Source organism: Ursus arctos, unplaced genomic scaffold (assembly GCF_023065955.2).
Source record: "Ursus arctos isolate Adak ecotype North America unplaced genomic scaffold, UrsArc2.0 scaffold_12, whole genome shotgun sequence".
NCBI classification, from domain to species: Eukaryota; Metazoa; Chordata; class Mammalia; order Carnivora; family Ursidae; genus Ursus; species Ursus arctos.
In genome coordinates, this window is record NW_026622786.1 from 3323391 (window position 1) to 3350501 (window position 27111).

The following is a 27111-nucleotide window of genomic DNA, read 5'->3' on the forward strand; positions in this document are numbered from 1 at the left end:
TATGATCATTTCTTTTAATACAAATGTTGCAGTCGTAACTGGGGTGCCTGGGTGGCTCAGTCGGTTAAGCCTCCGACTCTTGGTTTCGGCTTAGGTCATGGGTTCGTAGGTCATGAGATAGATCCCTGCATCCGGCTCTGCACTCAGCTGGGAGTTGGCTTGAAGATTATTTCCCTCTGCCCCTCCCCCCACTCACGCTCGCACTCTCTCTCTCAAATAAATTTTTTTTCCAATGTTGAAGTTGTACTTCTACTGAGATGATAATTGCTGTACTTTATTCTGAAAGAGAGAACATTCTCATTGTCCGTGACGAGGCGAGCAGTGGGCTGAGGTGCTCTTCCATCTACCTCACGCTGCTGAGGTGCTTTAGAGCGCCTCTAGGTGCTGGACGGTAAAGGTGAGCCCCGCCACCGGAGCCAGGACGGAAGCTAGGCAGGGAGCATCCTTGTCTGGCGGATAAGCTACACTGTTTAAAAAACCAAATCTAGAATTTGTTGCTAGGTTTGTTTACACCCCTTTTGGTTTTTTCTAAGCTTTAATAAAGTCCTTTCACATGTTTCAGTTTTATTTCAGCTATGTTCTAGATAGCAGAAAAATATTTTGCCTCCAAATGAGAACTCAAGTGGGAGAGTAGCATTATCTTGAAGCTGGTTAGTAATCATCCAGAAAATCAGAAGGGGAGAGTAAGTCTCTGGCGGTAAGACCTGGGGCTTTATGATGTCACTGCCCCTCCCCAGCTGAAGCTCCTCCTTGCCGTGCTCTGCTGGGAGGTCTGGGTTTAATTTATTAAGGAAAGCCACAGTCACATTCTGTCTTCCTGGGGGGTGGGGGAGTGGGATAGGCAAGGAAGACTCCTGGCGTCCCTGGACACAGAGAGGTGGTGAGAAAGCCTCATATGAAAGGGCAAAAATCAGGCGCCCATCTGTCGTGGTGAGGGACAGCCCTTAGCTCTGCAAGCTGTGTGGGGTGCATTCCCCGCTCCTGTGCTGAAGAGAGAACCCACCAGATAACCACGCTGACTCCAGGGAGGTGTGAGCACTCCACCCATAGTCTCGCAGGAGCCATCTGTAAGTTACCTTTCCTTCTTTTGGGTCTCTGCCCTTTTCTCTTGTCTCCCTGATATTTGTTCTTTTTCTGCCTCCTTCTAACCCTCATTCTGTCTCTTTCTCTTTTTTAATCTCTTATACATATGCACACAATTACCTTTTCACCCTGCCCCTAGAAATAATATTATTGCTCAAACTACAGAGTAGGATAATCAGGTTAGACTGGACTTACAAGTTTTTAAAGATTTCTTTAGATCTCACTTCAGATCATCCCTGATGACCCATTTTCTAAGTTTATCTCCACTGAAGTCAGCTCGTTTGCTTACTTTATTTCAGAGTTAATCAGATGTCATGGGACTCACAGTGCTAATGTCTTTAAACTTTTGGATGTTTGCACCCCAGTGCTTGCACAGAGAAGAAGGGGAGGGACTGTCTAGATCCGTGGGTACGCTCTGGGCTGCTGCTACTGCCCTCCCTCCAGGGGCTGCTGGTATGTCCTTTCCTGCAGGTGCTCTTGTTCATATCATTATGGTTCTTCTAAATACCTCTCTTTCTGAAGGTAGGAATTTACTCTTTTCTCATGACCAGAGTCCAAAGAGATTTCTAGGTTCCACTTTTTCTTTCTTGGCAGTTCCTTATATATAATCATACAGAAAATGGTGTCCACCAAAAATAGCATTCCCACCGCCATGTAGAAAAGGACGTGAAACCAGACACGAGTTTGTATCTGGAGGCCTGAAAAAGAAAATGACAAAGAGAAGAAATGCTAGTTAGAACACAAAGAGATCTGGCTGAGTTACGTTTGGGAGGGAAGGCTGACTGACACCTGGTATGCCTGTCCCCCGTGGAGACACTGGTAATTTCAGGGGACAGGAAGACGCTGCCCCTGGGCTACATGGTATACAGACCGGGGGCAGGCTCCCCTAAGAGTTGAACTGCCAGGGCCCTCTCAGTGGACTTACTTGCTAGTTTCAGACATAAAGGCTATTTCTATGCCATTTAATGCTTGGAATGAATTTGGGTTGAAGACCCCCAAGGACTCTTTTCCCAAAGAGTCTTTGTTTTGGAGCTCACAGTCTCTACCTCAGCCAGATTAGCACTTGAGCAAGTATTATATGCAATCCACAAAATTCCTACCTCACCAATCTACCACGTGAGCTCCTTGAAGTAAGAACTGCACCCCAGGGACCTGGGTGGCTCAGTCAGTTAAGCTTCTGCCTTTGGCTCAGGTCGTGATCCCAGGGTCCTGGGATAGAGCCACACGTTGGGTTCCTAGCTCAGCGACAAGCCTGCTTCTCCCTCTCCCGCTCCCTCTGCCTGTAGCTTCCCCTGCTTGTGCTCTCCCACTCTGTCAAATAAATCTTAAAAGAACTGCACCCCAGTGTCTTCATATCCCCACACCCATGACAATAGATGGGAGGAACTCAATCTATTGTTGATTAGATTTGGGGGGTGGGGGGAGGAGTGAGGGGAAAAGAAAGAGGTGAGAAAATAGGAAATGAAGAAGAAAGGAAGTAAATAAAGGGAGAAGGGACAGGACATTTAATGAAGCTCATGAGAATAGTGAAGTTACAAATCAAGAGTGGAAGGGGGGCGCCTGGGTGGCACAGCGGTTAAAGCGTCTGCCTTCGGCTCAGGGTGTGGTCCCAGCGTTGTGGGATCGAGCCCCACATCAGGCTCCTCTGCTATGAGCCTGCTTCTTCCTCTCCCACTCCCCCTGCTTGTGTTCCCTCTCTCGCTGGCTGTCTCTATCTCTGTCAAATAAATAAATAAAATCTTAAAAAAAAAAAAAAAAGAGTGGAAGGGCCTGTTCATCGGTTTTTCCTGGCTGGGCCATGAAATCCCCTTAAATAAACCTCAGCCCCAAAGGGGAAAAGGAAGCATCTTCTCCTTGTGCCTTCTCCTGTCAATTCCCCTCATTCTCACCAAGCACTTGAAGCTCCAACTCAGGGCTGCGCTTGATGACATTGCCATCTTCCGTGGTAGCCTCACACCAGTATAACCCCGAATCTTCTCTCTCAGCAGTCTGTATCTGGTATTCAGAGGACGTGTTCCTGCTCAGCAGGGTCTTGCTGCCCATGTAGAAGGAGAAGTAAAGCCGCAAACCAGGTCTCTCTAGGAGCAACTTTGTTTCACAGCTCAGGTTGACCAGCTGCCCCTCCCGGATGGGTGATGACAAAGATGCTTTTAGCACTGGGGCTGGAAATAGCTCTAAAGAAAAAGTTAATGGGGACAGGGTTGCCTGCTTCACTGTCAAAGTTCTTTTTACAGAAGATATACCCCCTCCTCCTTGGGAAACCTGCCCCCAGAGAATACATCCATAAGACAATGTTTCCCACTTCCAGCAGAGAGGCATTGGGGTTTCCTCACAGATACTCTTATAATGGCCATCTTCCGCATTTCCTACTGTGGAGAATACCTCCACACAGCCCGTGCTTCCCTGAATAGCCATGTTGTTGATTACGTGACCATGACTTCTGGTCATCGTCACCAGCAGTAGGCACTGACCCACACACTAGACAGGTCAGTGACTCATTACTTGTGTTACTGCCAAAAAAGATAATCTGGGACAATCCTCTCTTTCCCATAGGAATGAATCCTTTTTCAGATAGAAAAAAGTTGCTAGTAGTTATGAGTACTAAGATGAAAGAACCACAATCAGGCCCACATGCAAGCTGGAACAGAGGAAGCTGCTTAGTTAGCAGATGTTCAGAGAAAAGTAGAACCAGAGGGGCCCCATACTGCCTCTGAGAGACAGAAAGTATAACCAAGTCCTAATGTCTTCATGGCTTCTGTGTCTATGGAGCTTTTTATGATGAGATTCCATTTAGTTATTTTCTAATAACTCTCTTACCTCCCTCGAGTGTATCTCTATTCCTTGCAACTGAAATAAAATTGATGAAATAGATCCTCACTATGACCTGGCCTTCACGTTAGCTCCTGGAATTACTGATGAGGCATTGTGGTTTACCGGAAAGAGCAACAGACTGAGGCCCAGAGGACCTCGGTTCCAGTCCCCGCCCAGCCACTGGTCATTTCATGGCCTTCAGTGAGACAGCTACCTCTCTGGGAACTTAAGTGTCTTCACTTGCAAACTTAAGTGATAATTTATGATGGTCCTTAAAACTACAGCTTTATGACTATTCAGATACATACCTTTTACAGTGATAGGTACTCCTGCTGATTCAAAGCGTTGCTTTCCCATGCCAGAGCAGTGATAGATGCCATTGTGACTCAGGTTCGTTTTCAGAATGGTGAATTCAGAATTCTGAATAGAAAACTTTAAGACCTTGCCATTTTGGTAGAAAAGCACATTGTACACCAGCTTATTATTCCATCCATGACACCTCAAGGTCAGAGGCTCCCCTTCCGTGATGACTCTGCTAGAGACTTGGAGTAGTAGCCAATCTGGAAAATGTAGACCCAAAATGTATGCATACAGTAGCAGAGGTTCAAGGAGGCTGGAACTGGGCCCGGGGGGGGGGGGGGTCTTATCTTTTTTTCTTTATAACATTCCAACCTCAGAGCTCTGCTGAATTTGAGGCCCATCCCTCAATTATCTTTAGCTTTGCTGGGAAGCAAAGTCATCTTTACCAGCAGCCATGCACACAGCCCCTTCTTATCTTCCCTTTCCAGATTTCAGAAGTTGGTTGGCGTAAAAAACAGTTTACTGTATGTGGTAGGCAGTATGACCCCAATGAATCATACCCTTGTGTAATCCCCTTGAGTGTGTGTGGAAACTGAGACTTGCTTCTCATCAACAGGATATGACAAAAGTTATGGGATGTCTCTGTCATGATGATGTTACATTATTTGACTCTGTCTTAGCTGACTGGACTGAGAGAGTCTCCCATTGAAGAAGTGAGCTACTATGTTGGGAGACGGCTGTATGGCAGGGGCCTGCCTCCAGGAGCCGAGATTGGCCTCCAGCTGACAGCCAGCAAAAACGCTGGGATCTCTGGCCTACAACGTAAGGAGATGAATTCTGAATTCTGCCAATGACCACGTGAGTTTGGAAGAACTGCGGGAAGGAGCACAGCCCAGTCATACCCTGATTGCAGCCCCTGAAGGGCACCCAGCTAAGCTGTGCTGAGACTCCTGACCCACGGAAAGATAATCAATGTATGTTGTTTTAAGCTGCAGTGTTTGTGGTAATTTGTTACACGGCAATGAAAAACAAATACACTCCAACTCCTGACTACTTTGTTAATGTGATCCCACATACTAAGACAAACACACAGAAATAGCAAACATGTCCAGGTGGTATGTGCTTCTAAACAGACAGGATACACACATATGTGCCGATCAGTGATCTAGTCGGTAAAAAACAAGCTCCAAGTCCAAGGGGCCCTCCCTTTAGATATACACCTCTACACATAACTAAAAATGCTTCCTTTTTCTTTCCCTGGGGCAGTGGGTTTGGCTAAATGAGGGTGAGGTTCTTAAAGGACAAAAGATAGAAGTCAGGTATTCCCGTGCTAGATATAGCATGATTTTTATAGTTTCGGATGCTGCTATCGTGTTTCTAAATACAATGAATACTCTTCTCTCCCTTATTCTCATTCCCAACCAAGAGGTGTTCAAAGACTACACTACCCAAACACACAGACACCCTTGCTTTATACATCCACAAATATAGTGGGAAATTTTAACACACCTCCATCAGAAACTGTCAAAAATACTATTGATGATATAAAATATTTGAATGACACAATTAATAGAGTTGATTTTGTGGATTTATATAGGATGCTTAGCTTAGAGAAAATTCACATGCTTTCCAAACATACATACAACAATTACAAATACTGAGTACATACTAGGCCACAAGCAATTTTCAACAAATACTAAAGAACTGATATCATATTTAACACAAATTCTGACCAAAATGCTGTAAAATTAGAAATCGGTAACAAAAAGCCACCTTCCTAAAACACTTCTAAATAATTCATGAGGAAAGAAAACATATATACACACATACTAATGAAAATTAAAAATACTTAGCCTTAAATGATAGTGGGAGTATTATAGATGGAAAACTGCGGGACGCAGCTTTTAGCAGACATTACTAATTTCCTACTCAAAGCCATTCTTTCCATCTTCATCACCTTGGAGCAGGATGGGGATGCTCGTTCTAAGCCATATGATTAGGGCTTAGGTCCTCAAAGTAGCTGTATTTTTGTGGTCTCAGCACACACAGATTTAACTGAAGTGACTGAGAGCTAGTAGAACTGCAGTTAAATGCTCCACTGCCGGTTAACAATGGCAAAACATTTTTTTTTAAGGTTTTATTTATTTATTTGACAGAGAGAGCGCACGTGAGTGAGCACAAGCAAGGGGAGTAGCAGGCAGAGGGAGAGGGAGAAACAGGCAGGGAGCAGAGAGCCTGACTCGGGGTCTCAATCCCAGGACCCAATCCCAGGACCTGGGGAACATGACCTGAGCTGAAAGCAGACACTTAACCAACTGAGTCACCCAGGAGCCCCGTGGCAAAACATTTTTAAGTAAGGGCATAGAGAGCACCAACTCAAAAACCTGATGTATTATACTACAGTAAATGTAAGCATTTCTTTCACTGAAAAAAAGAAAACAGCATAGATAGCAAAAAGACAAGCCACAGAGTGGAAGATATTTGCAACACTTTGCAAGGACTCATGTACAAAATATAGAGCTCCTGCAAGTCGATAAGGAAAGACAACAATAAAAAAAAAAAAGGCAAAAAACCTAGACAGGTACTTTACAAAAGAGGATATCCAAATAGGTAATAAATGTGACAAATGCTTAATGTCATCTTCAGGAAAATGCAAATTAAAGCTATGTGATAACTATTGCACACGTACCAGAATGGCTAAACTGAAAAATATAGAAACAACTGAGAAACAACAGAAAGAAAGAAAGAAAGAAAGAAAGAAAGAAAGAAAGAAAGAAAAGAAAAAAGAAAAGAAAGAAAGAAAAAGAAAGAAAGAAAGAAGAAAGAAAGAAAGAAAGAAAGAAAGAAAGAAAGAAAGAAGAAAGAAAGAAAGAAAGAAAGAAAGAAGAAAAAAAGAAAGAAGAAAGAAAGGAAGAAAGAAAGAAAGAAAGATTTTGTGACCCTGAAATTCCACGCCTGGGCATATTCCAACACATATCTATACATACGTGCATCAAAAAACATGTATAAAAACGACCAGTGGGGGGCGCCTGGCTGGCTCAGCGGGTAGAGTGTGCAAGTCTTGATCCTGGACTTGTGAGTTCGAGCCCCATGTCGTGTGTAGAAATTACTTTAAAAAATAAAATCTTTTTTAAAAAACGTTCACAGTGGTACTATTTATAAGAGGCCCAAAATAGAGAGGCCCCTGGGTGGCTCAGTTGGTTAAACATCTGACTTTTGATTTTGGCTCAGGTCCTGATCTCACTGTCCTGAGATGGAGCCCCACGTCGGGCTCTGCACCCAGCGTGGAGTCTACTTGAGATTCTCTCTCTCTACCTCTCCCGCTCATGCTCTCTCCCTCTCTCTCTCAAATAAATAAATAAATCTTTTTAAAAAATGTAAAATATTCTCAATACATCATCAATGCTGGGGCTTCTAGAGTCTGCAGAGGCAAAGAAAATGGCCTCTTCCCAGCCCCGCTTCATTTTTTGCCACTTGAACCGTGAAACACTTCTGCTTCTGCCTGAACTACACAGTCCCTTGTTAAAACAGTTCTGTCTGGGGGGCAGTCAGTTAAGTCTCTGCCTTGGGTTCAGGTCAAGATCCGGGGTCCTGGGGGGCACCTGGGTGGCACAGCGGTTAAGCGTCTGCCTTCAGCTTAGGGCGTGATCCCGGCGTTCTGGGATCGAGCCCCACATCAGGCTCTTCTGCTATGAGCCTGCTTCTTCCTCTCCCACTCCCCCTGCTTGTGTTCTCTCTCGCGCTGGCTGTCTCTCTCTCTGTCAAATAAATAAGTAAAATCTTTAAAAAAAAAAAGATCCGGGGTCCTGGGATTGCTCCGGGGGTCTGGCTCCCTGCTCAGTGAGGAGGCTCCTTCTCGCTTTCCCTCTGCCCCGCTACCCCGTCATGCTTGTGCCTGCACACTCTCTCTCTCAAATAAATAAATCAAATTTAAAAAACAAAAACAGTTCTGAGAGCCCCCCTCACATCTGTAGCCTAGGATGTGATTCCCAGAAATCTAAAAGACTCATGAGGAACGCCTAGCATTTCCTCTGACATTCTCAATATTTCCTTGGCTAAAACACATTTCCTCCAAAAGAAACCTAGTCCATACAAATCTAATTATGCTGGAGGCATAATTAGATTACTGGACATGGATTAACTTTTGCATGATCATAATGGAACATAATGGATTAACTTTTGCATGACCAATAACAATGAAGTTTTAACTTACTGCTTCTGAATAACTAAAGAACAGATTTGAATGATTTTAACTGAATAATGAAACATTTTACCCTAAAAAGTATTGCAGTTTCCATTTCTTGACAAATGGAAACCTTCTACAGATTTAAGTGGATAGTGGGGTTTTTTTCCCCCTTCTATTCATCAGTTTAAAATGTTTCATTTCACAGTAATTTCATGTCCAGAATATTATCTTACAGATATATTATGAAATGTGCCCCAGACTATACATATAGAGATGTCTATTGCAGCATTGCTTGTAAAAACAAAAACTGGAAATACACTACAAGTTTACTAATAGGGAGAATGATTAAATCAGTTATAGCCCAGCCATATGGCAGACATTTGAAAGCTCATGGTAGATGGGAGATTTAAACAGACTTCCAAGGTATTTTAAGTGATAAAAGCAAGGTGTAGAACAGTATATACCAACCACTTTTTTAAAAAGTTTATATATATATTAACAGTTTTGTTTCCACAGCAGGTTACTGTGAGAATAGGGGTTTGGGGTGGAAGAGAGACTTCATTGTTCATCACTGTACATTTCTCTGAATTCTTATTTACTATGTGCAGGCATAACTTTTCAATAAAATTAGATCATTTTAGTTTTTTTAGAAAGATTTTATTTATTTCAGAGAGAGAGTAAGCGAGAGAGCATGAGCAGGCAGAGTGAGAGGGAGAAGGAGAAGCAGACTCCCCGCAGATCAGGGAGCCCGACGTGGGGCTCAATTCCAGGACCCTGAGATCATGACCTAAGTGGAAGGCAGACACTTAACCAACTGAGCCACCCAGGCACCCCCAAATTAGATCATTTCAAATAATAAAATCTTAGGGTCTGAGTTTTTACACTAGATACCCTGCTCACAGCTGTCCCAGTTGGGGTGCTGTTGGGGAACAGTTTAAGGACCCTAATGTGATATTCTGAGTATCTTGACTTAATTTCGCCTGGCACAGAGAGCTGAGACTCGTACTCCAATAAATGAAAACCCACATATCTGGCATGCAGAAAGGAGAAAACACAAAGGAAGACCTTGTGATTTCCAACTCTCCTGATCCGTGCCATACTTACCTCTGTGGACTTCCAGCTGTACTGGGTCACTTGGCACTGAAAAACCTGTCTGGCACCTGTATTCACCACTGTCATTGACACTGGCAGCGGCAATTCTGTGTCTGGGGGTCAAGGTCTGAATGGCTGTGCCATTGAGAAACCACTGTGTAGAGTTGTTCCCAGGTAAATGGGGTCCCTCACACCATAAGGTTACATGTTCCTCTTGGAATATATTGACCCATGGAGGCTGCAAGGTGATCACTGCCTTTGCGGGGTCTGTTTGGGGATTAAAAAAAGAAAAAAAGACCAAGTGGAATAAAAGGATAGTCTGAGCAATTTGTAAAGTTTCGTGGATTGCACAAGGTAAACATATGTATGTAGGTGAGATTGAAAAATAAGCAGGTGGGAACCTACAAAAACTAGCTACTGAGAGTATCCAGACCTCATGCAGAGAGCTGTGTTCATGTTACTAAATCTACATTTGGGTGTTGGAGATTTGGGGTTCCTAAGAAACAAATGACTAATTTAGTTTTTACTGTTGGTAAACAAAGAAGCAGGGTTTTAAACCAAGGCAAGTTGATTAGCTTTGTGCAATCAAGTCTTTCCCTTGAATTCTGAGAGCTTCAGAAGCCCCAATACTGTTCTCCCTGTGCAATACCATCCTTGAGGGTTAAACTCAGGCCTTAATTAACATCTGCATTGGAAACCAAGACTCAAACTCCTCTCTTTGAAACCTTTAGTACTTGCTTCATTCTCTCTGAGGAGAAAAAAAATTACTTGGCTTTCTTGTAAAGGGGACTGGTTTGAGGAATGTTAGAAAACCCAGCAGAGCTACGTCTATGGTTTTGCAATTCTGGCTTTTTTCTGCTATTATATACATATATACATATATTATATACGTAGGCATTCAGTCCTGAGGTCACGGCTTTTTCAGGAAATCTTAGAGAGAAACCTTAAAAACTAGGATTTTATCAAAATCATACTCTGAATATTGGGGACTTTACACAATTTATAAATCTTGTTTCTATCCTCTCCCTATACTCTCTTCTTCAGGATAACAAAACTCACCCTTTAGAAGCAGGAATGTGGCAGAGGAAGAGAAACTGAGTTAAAAATTACTCACCCATTTGTGCACCAGCTGGAACTGTAAGAGACCAAAGAATAGAGGCATAAGTCGGTCAGTGGGAGATGACAAGGAAGGAAATCGAAGAGACAAAACTAATGTAGACTCTGAGGGGCTAGCTTAGGTCTCTTGAATCTCTCTCTACCCCCTTTCCCCCAAATCAGGTACTAGTGGTACGAACAGCCTATAGGTGGTTATTGATAAGGCTTTGTTTTTATATGATGCTTCCAGGCTAAATGTTACCACTAAGTCTCTCTTCCTATGCTTTTGAAATAATGAGCAAGAATAAACCATGGAAGCACAGGCACAGTTGTCCCCATATTCATGAGTTCTAGCCTAGGATGCCAAAGGAAGACAGAAAGTCTTGAGTCCCATAGCCATAGTCAGTACCCTTCTACCTATCCCCTCTAAGCCCAACTTACCCCAAAGGAGCAGAGCTGTCAAGAGCCACATGTTATCTCCAAGCTGTTGGGAGTAGTAAAGTCTGTAACATGCAAGATATTGAAGAGTTTCTGCTGGAGGCTCTGGAGCTGAAATTAGAAAAGAGGAAGGAAACTGCCTCTTCTAACCACTACCGTCATGCTCCTTTTTTGGGAAATACATCCTTAATTCTTGCAGCATTCTCTCCCTGGTCTCAGACTACTTGGCTGTCTTCCCTAGTTTGAAACTCTGGGTTTGGGGCTTATGAAACTCTCAGAATTCGAGGGAAAGACTAAAGTTTTTATTGATACTCTATTCTAACTGTATTCTCTCTTCACTAATTCTGTTTCTTGGGACTAAAATATAGCAAATCCTCATTTCTAAAACCGGTTCAAAGCCTGGCCAATGCCTCTAAAACTTTATTATTTGAATCCAGATTATTCTATATCAACCTATACATGACATGTGAGGAACAACTCTTTTATATGAGCTCCCCTACTGCAATGATGCCTCTGTTCCTCGGGAACGCATACAGGATCGATGTCCCGTTTTGGTTGGTTGGTTTGTTTTTAAAGTCACCTCCCTGAAAGACATTATGAATTTGGAGTGTTTATCTTGGCTTCCTCTAAGGAAATTAACTGTTTAATGTAAATGCTGTACAGAAGAAAAATGACATATATATGAGTGGAAATATCCCTAAGAAGGGATGTCTCTTCATGGATATGCAGGATATTTCTAATGTTTTATTGTTATGACCAGCACTGCAATGAATAGACTTGTACCTGTCTTTAAGCACTCAATTTACTATCTCCACGGGATGCATTCCTAGAACCAACATTGCCCAGTCTGAGGAAATGTACTTGTTTTTCTTTAGATAAATGTTGTCAGATTGTTTATCATCATCATCACCATCATCATTGTATATCTTTGTAGAGTGCTTGTTATATGCCAGGCAAATATGCTAATATGTCTTTCTTCATTTAACCCTCATAATAAACTGTGAGTAGACACTCTTGTTGTCTTTGTTTTGTATACGAGGAAACTGGACAAAGAGGAATTTAGTAACTTGACCAAGGTTATAAAAAAAGTAGAAGCCAGGTTTAAAACAGGCAGTTTAATTTCCTTCACATTCTCTACCAACAGAGTAAAACAGTACCCGCCCCATCCCTCACAATTCCTTTGTAGTAAAACAGCTGCTTCTTTGAAAATTGAGCGAACAATCAGGAAAACATGAGGAAATGAGTATTGTTGTGGAAGAGGAGTGAAAGAGATCCATGATCTGGAGGATGAAGTATTTTTTTTTCTAATAAGCATCTGTAGTTTCCAAATGAAAAAACAACTAGGATAATGGAGCAAACACTGTAACTAAGGCAGATAAGACTAATCTCCAGTATTTAATGATCAATGAAAATCGTGACGCTCACAAGAGTCATAGGAGAATTCACATCTGTATATGACATTTATATTTCCATTTACTGATGAATTTTATAAGACCATCACATTCATAGGCTTCATACTTTTAAAATCACTTCACAAATACACTTTTCTCAAAGGGAGATGCAAAGTCTTATTTGCCTATCTTAACTAAAATTTTTCTCTTCACTACAGAAAATAATTTGTGAACAATTATTTGATATGTTTTATGAGGTAAGATCATTTAAATCTCATACAGAACTGACCAAAAAATTGTTTTATTTTTACACTCTTTACAAGTAAAAAGCAGTCAGTAATACTTTATTCTCTACTCAATTCCTTCTTCTTTAACAACCATAATTTTAAGAACTATTGAAACCTATCGACAAAGTTTTAAGTAATTGCATATAATTGTCTACAGCACAATTTTGCTTATTATGTTTTGTATGCTGTTGTATATCTCTTGAATAGCTGTAATATACTACCTTTATATATTTGCTAATGCTGGATTTTTCAAGAGATTCGATAAACTTTACCTGATGTTTTTCTTCAACAGCCGTTCATTATAAAAAGTTCCTGATTAGTTCAATTTCAAGTTTCCATTAGAAATTCAATGAGCTTTTTATTCTTAGTTATTCTTACTGATGAGGTTGCGGAATACAGGTGAGGTTCAGTGGGGTGGAGTCCAGAGCCAACGAACAAGAAAGAATTCTTGAGACGTCTTTGGTGCAAAATGGTGGTTTATTAAAGCAGGGGGACAGGACACGTGGGCAGAAAGCTGCTGCCCTGAGGTTGTGAGGAATGGCCTATTTTATACCCTCAAGTGGGGAGGGGGCTAGGGGTAGCGTAGGTCTCTAAGGAATCTTGGGAGCAAGGTCTCCAGGACCTTGAGGGGGCTAGCTACTATTGGGAAAGGGTCATTTATTACTGTCTAATAAAACCTGAGTCATGAGACCCTTCAGATGTATATCAGTGGGCCATATGCTTGGGGGGTGATTGCCAATACGTATCTTGGGGGGTTAGAGATAAAGGAAGTTTCCAAAGGAATTTTTATACGTTAAAGTAGACTTACAGGATCTCAAGTAGACTTACAGGATCTTAGTGGAGGGGAGGGGCTCAGGCTAGGACTGCCTTTTGCCCTTAGCAAAGTATTAACATGGAGGCAGCTTAATTCCCAGAGGAATGTCACCGTGCCTATTTCAAGGACTTGTCAGTGGGCTGTAGGTAGCAAGGACTTTCTTTGTCCTTCAGGGCAGCCAGGAGTGCCTGAGGAACGTTGCATACATCCAGGGGTGGGGGGATTACAGGGTGCCAGTTTCTGCTTTGTCCTCAGTTTGCCTTCCGTTCCCTCATCACAAAGAAATTCTGTTTTATTTACATTTCCTTCTGCCTCAGCTTCCCTCAATTTTATGGAGGGGATGGTAATGTTAGGGCTTCAGGAAACTGAATTATGGGTCTTGCAGGGCTGTGATCTCTGTCAGTTAACCATTTGTTTTTTCCTTTCCTTAGCTTTAGGGCAGCCAGGAGAGCCAGGGAATGTTCGCTACATGGCGGGGGGGGGGGGGGGGGGGGGGGGGGGGGGTTGCAGGGTGTCAGCTTCTGCTTTGTCTTCAGCCAGCCTTCTATTCCCTCATCATTACTATTTGATCTATCAAATCTTTCTCTGTTTCATGAATCCTCAAAGTAACTTCATCAACTTAAAAAATTAATTTTCATCTATGACTTCATATTTATATAATCTAGCCTTTATGGTTAATTTCTGGTGGTATTATAATTTGTCTTTTATAGGCTGTCTCAGTCTGGGATGACCTTGTCCATTTCCTCTTTCTCTAACCCCACTTTTTTTGGTCATAATGAATATATTCATCAAGCCTTTTGTCTAATTTTTCTGTGCGCCCTTGAGATTCTTTCCTAAGCTTTTCAGTGATCAAATCAGTGGCTTTACCAAAAGCTCATTGTCATGGAATTCTAATATATAGAATGTTTTCTATAGAAGCTCTATTTTATGACTTTTTACTTAAAACTATTTCAACTTACAGCAAATCTAAGATGCTATCTGCATACTATCAATCCTTTCAACATTTTGTGCAAAAGAAATGACCCCCTTTATGACAACATAACCCAGAATTTCTAAGAACTTTACTACTGGTGACACAATTCTGACCCTCAATATTCTGATGAATTAATGATGAAAATAATAGTGATGTTTTCTTTGTAGTAACCTATGAGGGAGGCAGACTAGAGTACTACAAGTGAAATTGGCAGTTTGAAGAACGTTTTATAATACAGTACTACTTCAGCTAGAAGCTTCTACTCTAATGATTCAGCTAATGTTCCTGCCTATAGTTCCTCCAACAGAGTCCAGATAATAAGTAACCTTCACTTTGTGATCAAAGTTTGTGGGAGTCAGACCAGTTTTTTTGAACTTTGAAAAGCTCCTGGCTCACAGAACTACTAGGGGTGGGTAAGTGTGAATTGATGGACTCTGTAAGATTTTGTGATAGAATTATTTGAATGAAAATCTTGTACTTTTAGAAATCAGAAGCAGTGCATACAGGGTCTTAATCCTAGAAAATTTCCATACAATAACTTTGTTTCTTAGGGTTTTATCCTGTCTATTTGGGTGATGTTGACCCTTATCACAGTCTAACTTGTTTTTTGCTACCACAATTTAGTTTCTCTTCCTCCAATAGCCTCTAGGCTGATTCTCAGCAAAAAGTAAAAACAAAACTTACTGGAAAGGCAGGGTAACAAAGTAGACTTATCCATCTAAACAAGGCTAGAGCACTCCAACATTTTACTTGGATGAGAATATCTTGCTATTACTAACTCAATTTTGTGCACGAAAAATAAAGCTAAAAGAGGTCAAGCAACTTGCTCATGGTCAGAAAGTTAATAAATAATGCAGTGATACACAAACTAGCTCCAAGTCTGGTTGTTTCGTGCAGTAGTGATATGATAATGGTAAGATTTAGCAAAAACAGAATTATTGTAAATTGACCCCAAATATGCTTACCTCTGTACTGTAACTCAGAAATATTTCCTGAGGCAATTAGCAGCTTTATCATGTGGAAAGGCAGTCAAAGCCAGATGCCCTCTGGGGAAAATTAATTATTTGCAGTAGAAGTGTGCTGACAGTCTAGAGATAAAGCTTTTACATCTCCTGGCAGCTTAGCATTTGGTAGGGGTAGTAAATGGATAATCTTTTCAAGCCTTGATCACAATCTTTTCAAAATTCAACTTTTCAAAGAGTAAGCATAGACATCTTGTAGTCAAAAGGGACAAAAGCAGACTTTTCTCTTTACAACTAGAATCTGGGCTGGTTAGTGTAAATAATGGATTGGTCTCCAGCAACGGTTGCTGCAGATTGTGGCTCAGAGTTCTATTTTTATACACCGTCTGGCCATTGTCCCATTTGCATATTCAGTCCCTCATCTAGGATCCACTACAATCACACCTTTATTCTCATCACTCTCCTGAAACTGCTCTTGTCAAGGCTGCCAAAAACTTTTTGCTAAATGCAATGGTCAGTTCTTACCCTCATTTAATCTAATCTATCAACATTTTACAACTGATCCTTCCCTCTTCCTTAAACATTTTCCTCCCTTGGTGGGGGAAAAAATAAACTTTGAAATGAAATAAAAATAGCTAAAATTAAGAACTCAATGAGAGTCTAATAGGAGAGAAGTCACAGCTGAAGAAAAAACAGTAAAGCAGAGTATGGGGAAGAAGAAAAAATTCAAAATGTAGGACAAGGAGAAAAAAATGTGTTAAACACACGAACAAAAAATAGCAAATCAAGTGGGAAAGTGTATCTTATATTTTGGTTAGAGTCCTGGAAGTAGAAGAGAGAGAGAAAACAAGGCAAAGTCAATATTTGAAAAATATTTGAGAGTTTTCCAGGCAATATGAAAGACACAAATCAACGGATTCCAGAAGGCCAACCAATCCCATACAAGGTAAACAAAGGGACATCATTACTAGAGAAATCAGTAAAACTGCAGAAAATAAAAAACAAAGACAAAAATTGTAAAAAAAAAAAAAATACCCAGAGGAAAAAAGAGATTACATTCAAAGCAGTAGCAGTCAGACCACTGACTAACTTCTGAAAAACAAAAATCAAACGCAAATATTTTCAACATTCTGAGAGTAACTGCCTCCTAGACTTACATACTTAATAAAAAGTCTTCAATAATTAAAGTAAAATAAAGACGCTTCCAGAGAAAAAAACCTGGAACAGTTCTTCCCAAGCAGACTAACACAAAAGAAATTTCTAAATTGACATTTCTCAGGCAGAAGAAAAATGATTCCATATGGAAAGACAGGCACGGAAAGATATAAAGAGAAAGGTTGACATAAATACATGGATATCTAACACTGATCATATAAAAGTGTATAAATTATCTTCTGGGGCTTAATACTCAGAACTATAACAAATAATAACTGCATATATGTGGATGACACTAAATGGAATAAAAGTATTCCAAGGTCTCTATAGTGTTTAGGATGAGGGTAAATGTAATAAGTATTACTATGCTTGATAAATCAAGGGTTAAAATTAACTGAAAAAGAAAAATAAAGATTAAGACTAATTTTTAAATTAATCACTGGAAGAACAGAAGCAAAATGAAATACAGTGAAAAACATAAAAGGAAAAATGGAAGTAAAGTATATAAAACAATAAAAAAAGTTATAATAGTTTAAAAGATAACTAATCCAAAAAGAGAAAGAAATAAAAACATAGATCAAGAGAGACAAATAGAAAAATAAAGATAGTAAATTTGAAATTAACTATATCAACAATTGTATTAAAGGTAAGGAGACTTAATTATTCAGTAAAAAATAAATATTGCTAGACTGGATTTAAAAATTAACTATATGCTGGGGCACCTGGGTGGCTCGGATGGATGTTTGCCTTGAGCTCAGGTCATGGTCCCAGGGTCCTGGGATCAAGCCAGCTCCCTGCTCAGCAGCCTCTCCTTCTACCCCTGCTCCTTTGCTCTCTCTCACTCATTCAGTCTCTCAAAAAAATAAATAATTTTTAAAAATATTTTAAAAAATTAACTATATGCTGTATTCAAGGGACATACCAAAACCCATAAAGTGATAGAAAGATTGAAAATGAAAGAAGAGAAAAGGAGCATTATTGAGAACATTAACCAAAAGATAGCTACATTAATAGACTTTAAGGCAAAAAGAATCACTTCGGTATATGTCTCTACTGGAATATAACCATCCATTTTTAATTGCCTTTTATGCTAGTTGGTTGTCATGGGTAATGATATATAAATTAATCTCCAGGAGCCATTTTGTTAGACAAAGAACTTTGATATTTTCTTCTTCACCCTCCAACTATAATAACTAATAATTCTTTTAAAATACCTTATTTTTAAATTTGTGTGTGATTACGGTCATATCTTAATTTAGGATGATTCCCTGGCCACAGCCTGCATTGATGTCAGAACCTCTTCCCTAGAGGGCACCTGGGTGGCTCAGTCATTAGGCGTCTGCCTTCGGCTCAGGGCGTGATTCCAGGGTCCTGGAATGGAGCCCCACATCCGGCTCCTCCGCTGGGAGCCTGCTTCTTCCTCTCCCATTCCCCTGCTTGTGTTCCCTCTCCCGCTGGCTGTCTCTCTTTCTCTCAAATAAATAAATAAAATCTTAAAAAAAAAAAAAGAACCTCTTCCCTAGATGAATCCTAGGTTATTAACTGCCTCGTGTCAAGGGAGACTGCAAGAAAGAACCCAGGATGACCGCCCCTGGCATGGGGATGGATATATGGTGGTGCCAAATCCTGTGCCTGTGTTGCCCAGCTTTCTGCTGAATTTTTGTCTCTGTCTCCCACAGTGTATCAAATGCTCATCAAGTGGCTCCTCTCATGCTAACTGCTTTCCTTATAACAAGGCCAACAGTGGGAAGTATTTGGTCCAGAACAGTCTTCCACCACCCCCACTGAACTTCCAACATCGTCCCCCAACCCTCACCCCCTTAATTTTGTCTCTTCAGAACACCAAAACTGGTGATGGCCATTTCTCTGTCCTACTCGTTTGGGTATCCCCTAAATTATTGTGTTTCCTAAGAAGCAGAGGTTGTATACTCTCCTGCACTTTCAGCCTTCTGGAGTTGGCATTTTGGACAGGGTAGAGGTAAGGTGGACATGCTTCTGCTTTGGCAATTATCACATTATCCACATTATCACTTGATGTAGTCTCATTTGTGAAAAGTGGCCATGTGATCCATCAGTTAGGGAGTTCAGCTGTTAATTGAGTGGTCAGCAATTAAAGCTGATCAGCTTTTGATTGGCTTTAGAACTTCCTAGCACTTATTCCATACTTCAGTTTCTCTCTCGTTCTGAACAGTTTTTATTGTGCATTTGCTATGTCCACCTAAGTCAGAAAGTCTGAATACTCCTCTATTTGCTTTTTCTGATAGAAAAGGTAAATAATTAGCATTCAAAAGGAACAACTGACTTCTCAGATACTAGGTTCCTGAAGTTAATTTAATGTATGATTTTGACCATTCATGATATAATGACCTGTACAGTGACCTATAGAAAGAAATTTTTCTATTGACCAAATTTCCCAACTTTCTGGTCCAACACAACATATAGGAGGTTTGAGAAAAGTTAATGGAATGACAACCTAGAACAGAGGATGAGACATTCTTTATGCTCCTCAAGTCTCCTTCTAGGGATATATTTACATGTATCATGACAACAGAAAATCAGAAGAATATAGGCACAACAAAGAAGGGAAATCTTCTGGCCTTTTTCCAAAAGGAATTTCCAAAGAGAGAAACACACACTGAAGTTATTCTTCATATTCTAGGATGCTTCTGCTAGTAGGTGATGTCATGATATCAGAAGGTATGCACATGAGTGTGGCAAGAATATTAGTTCCAAATGTTACATGTCCCCAGCAACATACCAGAACTTACTTTGCCCCTCAGAGGAACAGTTGTGCACCTCCCGCCCAGCACTAATCCTTCCATGATCATAGCCCTGTCCCAGTCCCAAGGCTGCGAGTCACTGTATAGACACACTCTTTAATCATTTTTACTTTCCAAACACTGCCCATTTCATTCTTTCTCTCCCTCTCCTCAACTGACTGCAGTGTTGCCCCTGGCTGCTGGATCTTTGCATAGACCAGACTTACCCTTGTAAAAAAGATTCAAGAAGAGGTAGTAAATGAAGTTACCGTGGTGGAGAAAAAAGAAGAAAGACAGTTACATGTATGGGCCTGCAAGCTGGGACAGTCAGGTGGGAGGTGAGATACTTGCTATTGAAGCACCAGTATTCTTAGGTTAAGGTGTCCTTCATCTTGTAACATATCCAAATACTTCATGAGGTTGCTTCTCGCACAACCCACAGCAGGCCCTAAGACTTCATCTACTGGACTTCACGGAAATGGAGCTACCTGTCCATACATGGACTCAATGACCACACAGATTCCAGCTACACTAAGCAGCTCACTCTGGAGCCTGATCTGGGATGGATGAGAACCTCAGGTGGGACCTCCTCCTTCTAAAGGGTACAAATTCTCAGCTGAAGAATCCAAAATTATCCCTGTGTGGAGACCTCTGTGCTCCTAGGACACCTCTGAAGCTTGACTACGAAGAATTCCATAAGACCAAATTTCAGAATATTTTCTCCAGGGAACTCCCTACAGGGACCTTTTGGTGGCCTTCATCCCAGCTGTCAGGAAACTGACTTGGTGAAATTGAAAAGTCAGAAAGTCAGGTTTACCAGCACAGTGACTCATTTTATTCTTACTTCTTTATCACCAATCCCTGTCTGACTCTTGAGCTTCTCCAATACGTACATATGTCTCAAAGCCAACACAAGTCCCAAACCCACAGCTCTAGGCGTTACCACTGCAGTTCTTTCCCAAAACTTCCTATGGTCTCCAGGGCTCCAATGACCAAGGAAGGGAAGACTGCTGTTGGTCAGCTACTGTGGTGGTTGATGTTGATTTAGGCTATAGGGATGTCCAACTTTACACCATGGAATGATCAGTCAGAATGCAATGCGGCAAATGGACTGAAGCAGACTAGACTAGCTGTAAGAAGACCAGTTTTTTATCTACTTATATTAATGGAGGTAAGAGGTGATAGATGGAAGAGTTTAGTAATGAAATGGCAGTAAATCTGTAGAAAGTCCAATTAACTTAAGCACTGTTTATTATTTATACTGGAAACAAGTTTCTGTGTTGGGAGGATAAGAAAATTTATCCAAAAAGAGCAGCAAGATCTGGTTTGGTCAAAAGAATGGTTGGTGGTGGGGCGCCTGGGTGGCACAGCGGTTAAGCGTCTGCCTTCGGCTCAGGGCGTGATCCCGGCGTTGTGGGCGTGATCCCGGAGTTGTGGGCGTGATCCTGGCGTTGTGGAATCGAGCCCCACATCAGGCTCCTCCGCTGGGAGCCTGCTTCTTCCTCTCCCACTCCCCCTGCTTGTGTTCCCTCTCTCGCTGGCTGTCTCTATCTCTATCAAATAAATAAATAAAATCTTTAAAAAAAAAAAAAAAAGAATGGTTGGTGGTGAAGGTAAATGTACTAGGCAGGGCTAGGAACAACGTGGACACGTTGTTTCAGTGATCAACTGAAACCAAGACAGTGCACTACTACTTTTTGGGAGAGGCTGCTCCCCGGGTCTGATCCGAGAGTGCTGAGGTACGGTGAGTGGTGATGTGTGATGCTGACACGGAACTCACTGGTATGTTGAGTTTTAGCATGTGTGACTCTGAGACGTGGATGAGGCATTGACTTGTGAATCAGGAGTTGTGAGCTGGAAGTGCAGGTTTGTAGTTTCAAAAGAGATATAGGAATAAACGTACACCTGGTTGATGTAGGTCGAATTGAAAGCATGTTGCCCAGAACTGGTGTGTGTCTTGGGTGTCGGGCAGAGGGCAGATAGAGTCAAAGCTCTTCAAGGTCGAGATGATGGTGGTTTTCCTTATTGAGCTCAAGTTTATGACTCAGACTCCACTTGGCTTGCCTTCAAGAGAGGTGTCATTGCACCTCTGTGGCTCTTGTCCTTCAAAAAGTCATAATGATTCCTAGTACCAACATGTGTAGGAGCTCTCCAGGTTCCCTTCTTCAGTTTAATTTCCCCAGGGAAAACTGAAAAAAGAAATCTCTCTCCATTTTTCGAACTTCAACAAAAGACCTCTATGTTAATATTTCAATGTTAAAGTAATTTTTTTAAATAGTCTACTCATCGTACAGCTAGTAAGTAAATCAAAGCCTATTAATTTGGGAAATTGGATTCTCCCAAACCTTGATTGCAAACTTAATCTTTTTATATCATATATCCATTCAAATGTTTTATACACCTTAAAAAACCAGACACATTATAATGATTACAAGATTGATCATTACTCTTTTACCAAAAAAATAAAATAGAAAAATTTTAAAAGCTACAAAGAACTAACTCCATGGACCAGAATTTATTTCTTCATTATATCAATCTTGATTCTGGTCTTTCCCCTCTTTTCTGTCTGATACTAATTCTGGTTCCAATTCTTATTTCTTCCCTGGATTAGAATCCTACTCACCTAACTTACAAGTTAGGTTACCTTCCCAGAACCACGAAGACAACAGTTGAGATTGACAATCAAAGATTTAGGAACAGAAACAAGGAACCTAGATGAATTTCTTACGTTTTTCTATTGGAGTCTGTTTCGCAGTTGGAGAGAGCCCTTTTCAGAGTTAAGAGTTTGTTCATACAAATCAGATATTTTGGTATCGATGTTTTGTCTAGTACAGGTTTCCTATAAAAAACCTTCGGTTTGGGTGCCTTTATCAGGTATTAGCCAGCACTCTAAAAACCCTGTTTTGTAACTATCATCAAGTCTTTCTGGATACCTACCCTAGATTCCATCTATGTCAGGCCACACAGGGAAGCATTGGTGGTTCAGTGGTAGAATTCTCGCCTCCCACGCGGGAGACCCGGGTTCGATTCCCGGCCAATGCAGTGAACTTTTGTCTGCTTTCATTTCCCTGGGGTTTTTATATTCCTCTCACACAAAATTATGCTGCATGGGCAAACAGCATCGTTTAGGAGTTTTGGTTGCTACTGCTGCAGTACTTGGATTCAACAACCACTGTCTTTGAAAGGGGGAGGGTTTCTGCGGGGTTTGCGTTTTAGTCTATCTGGACCTAAGACCACAGTTACTTTCAGCCTTTTTCCTGGAGGACCCACAGGACCCAAAGAGCCACCAGGTCACTGATGCCCGTTCTGGACCTTGGGTCGGCCGATGGGCCACGTCTCACCACGGAGCGAGGGCAGAGACAGCAAGGTCCCCGGAGGGGAGCCGCCGCAGGGTCGGCAGACACCCCAGTGGCATCGGCGGCCCAAGGAAAGCGCAGATGGGTGGAGAGGGACCCGCGTGGACGCGAGGGGAGCTACGGCCAGAGGCCCCTCGCTCGCGCCGCTGCACCGCAACACCAGCGACCGGGTCCGTTCACGTCGTCAGCGGCGCGGCCTGCGCTCCTCCCGCCCGCGCCTCGCGGTTCCGGGGAAGGATACCGCGTGCCCGGCGATGCGCCTCAACAGGTGTTAGCCCGAAAAGTGTATTTGTAAAAAGGGAGAAGGAGCTAAAGACTCTGGGAACTGTTGACCCGGATTTGTTTTCTAGCTCCTGGGCGCTCCTTGGGAGGGATTCCGATTTGAGGGTAGTAGGGGTTTGGACTGCGTTAGACACTACGGGTGATTAATTTTCATCTAAGAATAGCTTAAAATTTAAGCTTTTTAAGCCTATAGCGACATTTCACTTTTTAATAATTTATTCATGTTCAAGGGCTTTCTTATTCTGGCATTATGTCTTTCTACATTTTGTTCTAAACTGATGGTCATTTTTTAAAAGTTCTTACCTGGCAAGACTGTGTTGAAATCATCAGGGTGGTTTTACTATTTTAACTTGTTTGGGAATATCTCTATTTGTTGAATAAACACTGTGATACATAATTTCTCGTTTTTTAAGATTTTTCTCTAAACAGGAGTCAGGCTTTAGAGAGAACAATCTAGGGGCCTTGATCTTATTATAAAAAGGAAAATGATACATCACTTAGGTGATGAGGCACACTGAAAGGGTTCATCAGGTACCAGGGATTGACCCTGGATGATCAACTTCAAAACAATACCATTGTAAACCTAATAGACTTTAAAGGCAAAGAAAACATCTTCAAGTTCACCAGGTAAAACTGTGAAATAAGTTACAAAAGCAACAGAATTAGATGAGCACTAACATAGAAAGCAAAGCAACAGTGAAGCAGCATTTTCAAGAAACGTACGTAAAGAAAGTGCAAATCACAGATATTAGATCCAGCCAACCTCCTTTTCAATGATCAAGGTATAGGAGAATGGCTCTGCTATGGCACTCTGGTGACCTTGTTCTTCTCCACGTGGGCCACACAGGCAAGGTTCAACTGCTGTTTGACCCAGTTCTTGGCTGAATACCCCCTTGGAACTTGGAAAGATAGGCAGTCTTGTGGGGTGCTATTGTATGGCTATTTCTCACTGATCTCTGTGGTAGATTGCCTGTCCTGAGGCAGGCTCCAAGTAGGCAGTTTTTCATCTGTCTCCCTGGTTCTGGTGAGACCTGGAAATTTCCACCTTGCCTCCACCTCCCTAGGATGCAACTACAAGTTATCAAACAACTTGGCAGCAATATGGAATTGGCTCCTTCAGGACAGAGCAAGCCACCACTTGTGTTTTCTTGTCATCTGATCCCTCCGGCGTGGTGTCATGCTGTGGGATTACAGATGTGGGGAGCTGACAACATGCTACACTTGCTAATGCTGTGTGTCTAAGTAATAATTACCTCAGTTTATTTGAGACTTTTGTCTCCTTACGGGTCAGTTCTACAGAAGTGTGACATGATATACTGTTGCTTAGGGACTGCTATACTGCTTGACAAATGTGGTATTCAAGTGCGACCGGTAAGGTCGTAGTGCTTTCTCAGAGGAAAGACAGACGGAGTGCATGGGCCAGGTTAGGGGATATGAGAAGGCTTCTCAGGATGATGTGGGGGTGGTTATGAGCCAGGGGAGTAAGGACCTTTTGACTATCCATACGTCCATGGATAGATAATTGGAGGTTCAGCAGTGACAAGGAAGGATTGAAAGCAGCCACCTAAATGGTGCTTTAACTGTTGCTAAAAGTTTGTTGAGACTGAGTGGATGACCTCTTAAAAACAAAAGCAAGTATGTGGCTGTGCTTACTGTAGTGGTACTGCTCCCTCCATGGCCCCCACTCCATCCCTCTCTTCCCCTTATCCTGATCTCAGGTAATAAGAAGACTCCCCACTACACCAATGGGCCTCACAGAGTAGTCACACCTCCTTGCTCTCCCTGAGCTCTTTGGCAAGGAGATGAAATGGTCTCCTGGCTGCTGTGTAACCTGTCAAGTACAAGTGTTCAACTCCTTGCTCTGTGTTCCTGTAAGAGAGTGTAAATTCAACTGACAGTGTGGATAAAACTTGTGGTAAAGAGAAAAAGAAGTCAAAGTTAAGAGAAAGGCCTCTGTGCCAAATTAATGTATAGTTGTGAAAATGTATAACTGAAATCAATGAGCTGCATGTTTATACTATGAATACTCTTAAAGTGTTAGAGGAGCTTCTTCTGTTCAGAGCACTGCCATGTGTAAAGTGCTAATAAAACAAACTCCCCTGACATTTGCCACCAATGGATGGCTTAAAATTTAGCATGGGTGCTTAAACCCTCTGATGTCTAAAGTTTGACTGTATAAATAATGTCTTATTGATTGGCAAGTCAAAAATTTTAATCTCAACAGCTCTGACTGCAGTGTTATCAGATCTCTGCCAGCAAGAGTGACTGACAAACCCCACCAGCTTTCAGTAGCTTGCTTGCCAAGTGAAGTTTCTTGGGAATATGTAGATAAATCCTTCTGGCAATGCTCAGAAATCAAGAATGGGATGCTTAACCAACTAAGCCACCCTGGTGCCCCCAACTCTTATCTTCCTGTAAGAAAAATAAAGTGGCCATCAAAATGAAAATTAAATTACTGAAACAACTTCTCTCTGGTTTTTAAAAAATCTGCTCTGCTTCCAACCATTGTTAGGTCTTCAGAAGCTGTTACCTTCGTTTCTGGTGCTCATTTATTTCTGCCAACACTTCCAAAGATGGATTTAGGGACCCTCCTGTGCACCATGTTCCTGAATTTCCTAAAGGTGAAGTATGCCCATGAAACTATTCAAGCAACAGCTCCATATCCACAAAATTTAGAATCCGCGAGACCACTGCAAGTAAAAAAGCCAGGCTCACATTTTTATTGCAACTAATCTTACCTGGAAGAAAAGGAAAATACCAGAACAGGACATGGAGTCTTCAGTTCAAGATCGCTGAGATACAAGGCAGCTCTTCAGTTTATTTGTCCCTAGTGGACTTAAAGTCTATGGGAAAACTGACTATGAAGAGGTTGGATGGTGGTAAATAAAATTTGAGATTATATTTAAAAGACTGATAATTTATAGTGTTAGTTTTAAATGTGGGGGGGACTATGAAGTCTCATACAGGTTGGGGCATATAATTCGTGCTTATAGGTTGGTGGGTAGTGTATAGGAGAGTTTGAAATTCACACTCCATTTTACTTAGCAGTTCTGCTTTCTGGAATGTATCCTCAATAAATAGTTAACTCTATTTTCCCGCCAGTCTTCGGAAAGGGAAAACAAACCAAACTAGAGCAAAACACACTCAATGAACTCAGTGTGCATAGATTCCCTGACCGGGAATCGAACCCGGGCCGCGGCGGTGAAAGCGCCGAATCCTAGCCACTAGACCACCAGGGAACTGTGCACCAGGAGTTTTTTTTTAAATCCTCTGACAAGATTCACACCCTTTCCTGCTCTCTAGAAAAGCCCCCCGCCTGCCTTTACCACCGTGCCTCCCACCCTTTTAAGGAATTGCCCCCCCTAAGGCCTCCCTCCCTGCTTTCTCAATAAAAAGAGCCCCACAGGAAAGACCGAGAGCTCGGCGCGCCCCGAGCCCCGCCATGTCCCCAAGTCCCGGCCGACCCCCCCTCCCCCCAGCTGCCCTGGAGACGCGCCTTCGCGAGGCCGCGTGCGGACACGAGGTCGCCGCGAGGTTGCCGAGGAGAGGCGCCCGGCGTGAGACCCGGCGTCCCCAACATCACCCGGCGGACTCCGGGGGACGCAGCAGCACAGGGCGCAGAGCGGACCGAGACCGCCTTCAGGAGCGCTCGGCGGCCCCGAACTGGACGCGGGGTCTCGCCCCCGCAACCCGCCGCCCTGCGCTTCCGACCTACCTCAGCCGAGGCGCCGCACGCTCGGGCCCAACAGTTCTCTCGGACGCCGGCCTTTCTCCCGCGCCACACGGCCGCTCGGGCGGAAAACCCCGTCTCTTCTTTCGCTGCCCGCCGTCTGGGAGCCACACACTCTCCCCTCCGGCCCGCGTTCGGCGAACGACTGTCCCGTACCGGCGGGAGAAGGACTCCCCTCGCCACCTCGCTCCGCTAACGCTCGGGCTTGGAGACCTCTCACCTCGGGACCGGGCCCGGGCCGCCGTGGACGCCCTTCCTGGGCTCGGCGCCTCAAACTAGCCTCCTCCGGCCCGGCCCCCTCAGCGCGGCCCCTCTCGCGGGTCCGAGCCGCGCACCCCTGCGTGCGGCCTGCGGACCAGCCCCGGGCGGCGTCGAGTCCCTGGGTCTGGGCCGGCGA

General features: G+C 42.5%; 1 protein-coding gene and 2 non-coding genes across 4 annotated transcripts; 1 reads left to right on the forward strand and 2 right to left on the reverse strand.

Annotated features, from left to right (window-relative positions):
• FCGR1A (Fc gamma receptor Ia) lies at positions 1–27111 on the reverse strand. 2 transcript variants are annotated; one of them, XM_044379646.3, is made up of 7 exons: positions 26700–27111; positions 11009–11116; positions 10587–10607; positions 9485–9739; positions 4203–4454; positions 2973–3257; positions 1–1781 (listed from the first exon to the last, which is right to left on the reverse strand). In XM_044379646.3, exons 2-7 carry the CDS (start codon positions 11037–11039, stop codon positions 1573–1575), a joined length of 1053 nt encoding a protein of 350 aa, XP_044235581.1. In that variant the 5' UTR covers positions 11040–11116; positions 26700–27111; the 3' UTR covers positions 1–1572. The 2 variants fall into 2 exon arrangements, with proteins under 2 accessions (XP_044235581.1, XP_026342423.2); XM_026486638.4 differs by lacking the exon at positions 26700–27111 and adding an exon at positions 15436–15519.
• On the forward strand, positions 22318–22388 carry TRNAG-CCC (transfer RNA glycine (anticodon CCC)). The gene has a single exon. It is a non-coding gene; the product is annotated as a tRNA-Gly (tRNA).
• TRNAE-UUC (transfer RNA glutamic acid (anticodon UUC)) lies at positions 26152–26223 on the reverse strand. Its single transcript has one exon. It is a non-coding gene; the product is annotated as a tRNA-Glu (tRNA).